At 35.1% G+C, this 6000-nt stretch overlaps 1 protein-coding gene across 4 annotated transcripts in view; it reads left to right on the forward strand.

Annotated features, from left to right (window-relative positions):
• Positions 1-2462, forward strand: part of pth2ra (parathyroid hormone 2 receptor a) — a 47884-nt gene extending 45422 nt beyond the window's left edge. For all 4 annotated transcript variants that reach the window (XM_044132455.1, XM_044132456.1, XM_044132457.1 and 1 more), the window contains exons 12-13: positions 37-78; positions 916-2462. In XM_044132455.1, the coding sequence (XP_043988390.1) occupies positions 37-78; positions 916-1302 (429 nt within the window). In that variant the 3' untranslated portion in view covers positions 1303-2462. The remainder of the gene's footprint in view (positions 1-36; positions 79-915) is intronic.
• The last annotated feature ends 3538 nt before the right edge of the window (positions 2463-6000 follow it).

Here is a 6000-nt window from a genome sequence, read left to right on the forward strand (position 1 = left end):
TACCCTGAGTTACTAAGATGCATTGTTTTTTTCCAGGGCTTCTTTGTGTCCATTATCTACTGCTATTGCAACGGAGAGGTAAGTTGATATTTTTTCTGTAAGCACAGTAATTGGAGAGCAAATGCTGAAACAAATATAAATATAGCAGTAGAGATTTATAGGTTGCTAAAATATTAGCTAAAATGATTTAAGTACACCAATTACAAAAGCAACAAACCCATTTTGACATGTTTTAGTAAAATTATACGCTGTTTTTCACTTAATGTTTACTCTGCGTTACTTATTACTGAAAACTCTTCATTTAGCTAAAAATTGAACATAAAACACAAAAAATCACTTTGAACCCAGAGAAAATTCATATTTTGTAAATTTTGTTTTAGGTTAAAACGGTTTGTCCTTGAATTGTTTTGCCAGGTTAAAAATATTTAACTTGCTTGAAAAAAATAAGTGTCATGGCTTTATTCTTAATTTCTCAAGCTACTGAACTCAAAATAACATGGATGGAACAATCTCCACGTAAAATAAATCCCAAAGATATTATCCCAAAGATAAGGGATCAACAACATAGGAAACAGTCTGGTTCCCATGCAGCTGTAGGAAAACAACTTCCAACCTTGTGTGTGTAACTGATACTGGTTCTTTTGCTGAGAGTTCACATGATTAGCAGCTGTTAACTTCTAATAATTTGCCCACCACACAAGTAAAGTTCTGGATTCTGCAGTCGCTCCTGGACTTTTTTTCTCAATAAGTCCTTTAACCCCTGAGGAGTTTCTAGAGAAGAATCTCAATGTACTTCTCCAAAGCAGGGTTAGATAGGGTAAGAACATTGTTGTGTTCCTTCAAAATATCACCTTATTCATTTATAGGTGAAATAAAGTCAGCATGATATTAAAAAATAGTTTTGGTTTCTTGCAGGTTCAGACAGAAATAAAGAAAGCATGGACACGCTGGAATCTTGCCTTTGAATGGGAGGGCCCGGTGGTCTGCGGTCGCTACCGTTACGGCTCCGTGGTTGTAGGTCTCAACAACAACAGCACCAGCAGTCAGTCCCACCTGGCCGGTGGAGGCCATTCCACACGCTCCACCACCCTCGCTTCAAGTCGAGCTTATCGAAGCACGGGCGCGCCCTCCATCAATGTGCATGCCACCCTTCCGGGTTATGTGATGACAAACTCTGATCCCTCCATACCCGAAGAGCTGGAGGACAGCGGCCCCAAAAGAGTGGACGATATCTCACTGAAAGAAAACTTGCCTGTACTGAATATAAGTGCAACTGCTGAGGATGAGGAGGAAACGCTGTAGCTTGCAAAACATGCAAAAAAAGACTGATTAAATTTTACACCGGTGGAGCCATGGAACTCTTTACTTTGTTGTGTAATTTAAATTTTGACAAAGGTAGCTAACACAAATGAAAACTAAAAAATGAAGGAGCATTGCGAACTCTACGTGGAGTAGTCAATGCTGAAATTAGTTCCAATGCCCAACACGATTCATACATTTTTATATGACTGAAAGGACTGATCGACAAGTTCTTTTTTTTATTCTCAAGAGAGACTCAACGAGACACTCAAATCAAATTTATACCTGGATTTAATGAAATCATTGAACCCTAGCTGTGACTCTGGTGCAGGTGATAAAAGCAAGCATATTCATTTTATACATTTTACTTTAACTTTGTTAATATCCACTTGTAACAACTCATGCTGCACTGGTATGAAGGGCTTTTGGGGCTGTGATATTGCTTGTGGTAAAAATAATGTGTATGAGAGGATTGAGACAACAAAAGAGCACTTATTTTTGTCATGAAGGAAACTTCATTTATCCAACTGCCTCTGGGGGCCACTCAATAGATGTGTACTTAAAAAACGAGAAGCAAGCTCTTGCATACAAGTACTGAAGTTAGAAACATGTATCTAAAACAGTTTTGGAAGCTCCTTCTTTCTCTTGCTGCTAACTGGTGTGTACCTTTAATGAGGATCACATCTGAAACTAAATGTGAAGCTCCAAATCAGAAGAAGCACAGATTATTGTTTACATAAAACAGGGTGTTTGTAAGATAGCAGTGACAGCACAGGTAGCATGTCAGACGTAAAAGTGTTTTTGCTTGGAATATTGTATTGATGAAACATTTTTTTTACAAAGAAAAAATTATATTTTAACCTCTAAAGATTTAGTGTGTGCTAGATTTCTCCATTACCTCCATTGAGCAGAGAATAAAATCTTAAACAAAATGTTTTGTTAGGTCCAGAGAAACTTTTCCAAACAATGTATTTTATGAATTTTATGTTTTAATGTCATTGTATAAAAATAAGAGCATTTTATAGGAAGTGAATTGGATATTTTCAAAGTGCTGCTGCATCTTTGAAGTACATATTGTTGATGTGCCCCTGTTCTGAAAGGTGAATGTTAGTTGAGATAAGGTCTATAAAAATTGCAGTTTCTGCTGCATAAGGTCTATGTTACTTTTGCTGTGATATCATTGTCTGCTTCTATTTATTTTTTTTTCTTTCACATAATATTTAATAGTTTTGGCGCATTGGGAAAATTCTTATGCTCTTTGAGTCCCCAAAGAAAGTTGGATAATTACTAGCAAAATAACTCTGAAAGTAAGATACAGGTCAGTTTCAGTTTCAAGCATGCAGCATGCTAAGGTGAGTGGATCTTCACCAATGCAGATAGTAAAGTTTGGTTTATTGATGTTATTATTGGATCATTTGAGTCAAAGTTGTGTTCATTTTTTCTTTTTTTTTACTTTCAGAAAAAAAGGTTTCCAAAGATTATTTATTGGTTTTCAAGTTATGGAAAAGTCACTCATACCAAAGACAAAAGGGATAATTCTAATTATTAGTGAATTTAGAATCCTTCCTTCATTCTTAACTTGTCATAGTTCTGGAGAATTTTAAATAAAAAAATTAAACCAACAATAATGATGTTTTTTAACAAAGAAAGAGATGATATCAGCCCTTGCCCATGCTAGCTATAGCTGAAGCATGTGTAAACTGAATAGTCAGAATGAGCATTGTTTTTTAATTGAGATAAGAACTGAAAAAATGTACTGCTGAAACCAAATTTTGTACGTGTTGCTCTTCATGCTATCATTGCAGCACAGCTAGCTGCTAAAGGAAGGTAATGCTGCAGAATAATAAACTATTCAGAAAATGAATACAAAAGTAGTATTTTGCACTTAAAAGAAGGAAGTGTTAGAACTGAAACACAGTGGGATTTCCAGGAAGACTGTGCTACTACTATGATGCAGCTACAGGAAGTTAGTCTTAGCTGTTGGCTACAAGGAAACTTGTAGTCATTGACATTCCTGTGTCCAGAAGAAAATTTAAGCAAATATACATGTCAGAAAAGTATGTTGATAGAAAACTGTAAAAGACAAAAAGATCCACTTTACTACAGAATGCAAAAACAAAAACTCCCTCAGTTTTGTACCTGATTATTCCTAGCGACTGTGGTCACAAAAATTTTAACATATGCAAGAATGTGCATCTTTGTGATTGTTTTTTCCACTTTGTAAGTTTGTCTCTTTGAAGACATTTGCAGGAGTAAATTCACTTTCTGCTTGTCACACAAGAAGAGATTCATTCTAATAAAAATGACTACCTATGGTGTTACATTTCAGCTGTTTTAACATGCAAGAATGTGCATCTTTGTGATTGTTTTTTCCACTTTGTAAGTTTGTCTCTTTGAAGACATTTGCAGGAGTAAATTCACTTTCTGCTTGTCACACAAGAAGAGATTCATTCTAATAAAAATGACTACCTATGGTGTTACATTTCAGCTGGAAAATCTGTGAGATTTCACCTCAATAATCAAATCTGACTTCAAAATCCAACGTAAGTGCCTCATGCTTTTAAAGTTATCAAAGCTTTCTAATTTTGCTGTCATTTTTTATACTACTTGTCTTTTTTCCCAATTTAATGTCTGTCCAACCATTGTCGGTATTGTAATACATATCAGATTGATATTGACTAATTTACCTGAGTGTCTGGGTGACAGGATGTTCCATGACACAGACTAAAATGTTGATCACAGCCACATTGTGAATAGTTTATATAGTGTATTTTCTAAAGAATAAGTCTGCAGTTATATAAAATGTCTATTTCCTTTACTTGAGCTTATTTGTTGAGATTTTGACACAAAATTCTGTTTAATTTTTAGTTTTTGTTCACATAATTTTCTATCTGTATGGCTTGTAAATCATTTTTTGTCTTTCACATCAAAATCAGCTTATAATTTATTACTTTCAGTTAATGTGTTGGCTGTAAAGCTGTGCAGTACATCCAATTACAATTTAGCTGTGGGGTTTTTTTTGCATGTTCATCAGTGCCTCTCCAGCTGCAGCAGAAGCTTTAAAAGTTGACTTGAAAAGGATTATTTTTACTCTCGTCTTTTCATGTGCTGAGAGCATTCAGCTGTTTTTCACTGTGATTTATTGTCTGTGTCTTTACGTGGTTTCAAACATATACCCCTCTTTGCTTGTCATTTAGCTGCTAATAAATGTTAATGTGTGCAGCAACTACCTGGTAACCTGCCGTTTGATGTTTCCTGTTTCCATGTCCATTCAATGCTAACCTATTTTTTATTAACCAAAAGTGATTTTGGTTAATAAAATGGCTGACAGTGATTTAGATACTTTTAACAGCACTGGAACAAAGACACAATCTGTTTCCAGTTTAACACTTAAATCTTTAAAAATTACCCAAGAGAGGAGTTTGAGTGGGAGAAAAAATATAGTTTTACCATCAACAAGAGCATTTAAAAAAGAAGGATGAGCTGAAGTTTTATTCTGCATGAATTGCTATCAGCTAAAAAATTGCAGCAGCCCACCCAAGCAGCTTTTAATATCCTTAGCAGAACTCCTTTTTGTGTGCATTAGAAGCTAATTTGCGCAGTAATTAATAAACTATCAAACTAAACTGTGCAATAATTAGGATGGCTGCTGGATAGACAAATAATAAAAATTACTGGATAGGAAGGCATGTTGCATTACTTTGCAGAAAACTGATGAGATGATGAAACTCCTGATGATAATAGTATCTTCTCATTAAAGCCGAAACTGATCAGGAATGTGCATAAACGTCCCGTATATGTAGGGAAATAATGTAGATTATAAACATATAGCGCAGATGTGACAGGTGTGGGATTAGCAGGAAACCAGCTGCAAAAGCTTTTTATCAAAACTTAAATGTATCATAAGAAGAAATAATTCTAATTGTAAAAGACAGAAAATTATCCCACTGCACGTTTTACAATGTGGTAGCAAAAAAACTAATGCATGAGACCTACAGAACAGTTTTAGTTTGATTTCTTTATTGAATTTAGGTTTGAAATGGTCTGTATTTAAAACAAGTAGTGATATTTTGTCTTTATGTTGTTTGACAGTTATGTATGGCATAGATCATTTGTTAATCTGGGTCTCGGAAAACTCTTTAGCCTACTATACATAACAGAAAAAAAGATTGCAGTGTTACATAAGTCAGTTAAGGATGTAAAAAACACATTAACAACTACTTAGATGGATAACAGGGTAATAGTAGTTTATATATAACTTTTATATAATGACTATAATGAAGAGTGTTCATCCTGTCCTGTTTCAAAAGACTCTTGCCTGAAAATGCTTTGTTCCCGATCGTTCACTGACATCATGGCCCCTCCAGCACTGATGCTTTCTCCCCTGCAGACAGACAGATAGCAGTCTGCAATTAAACCACAGCTCTGTAGACGACCTCTGGTATCTTGCTGTACATGAAAAAAAATTCAACGTCGCTTGTTCTGAGCTGGTGTACCTGATATTCCCCATTAAGAATGTTATACAACTTGCATTTGGACTGAATTTTTGTCTATTGTTATCAAAACCTGATTCAAAACCACCTCCCGTGGACATTTTGTGAATATCCAAAGCTATTTTATTTCACTTGAGAGGAACAGCTTAGGTCAGATGGTTGAAAGCAGAAGATTAACAGGAACCAAATCAGAAATGGTATTGGAGCA

This window comes from Gambusia affinis, linkage group LG11, assembly GCF_019740435.1.
Source record: "Gambusia affinis linkage group LG11, SWU_Gaff_1.0, whole genome shotgun sequence".
Lineage (NCBI taxonomy): Eukaryota > Metazoa > Chordata > Actinopteri > Cyprinodontiformes > Poeciliidae > Gambusia > Gambusia affinis.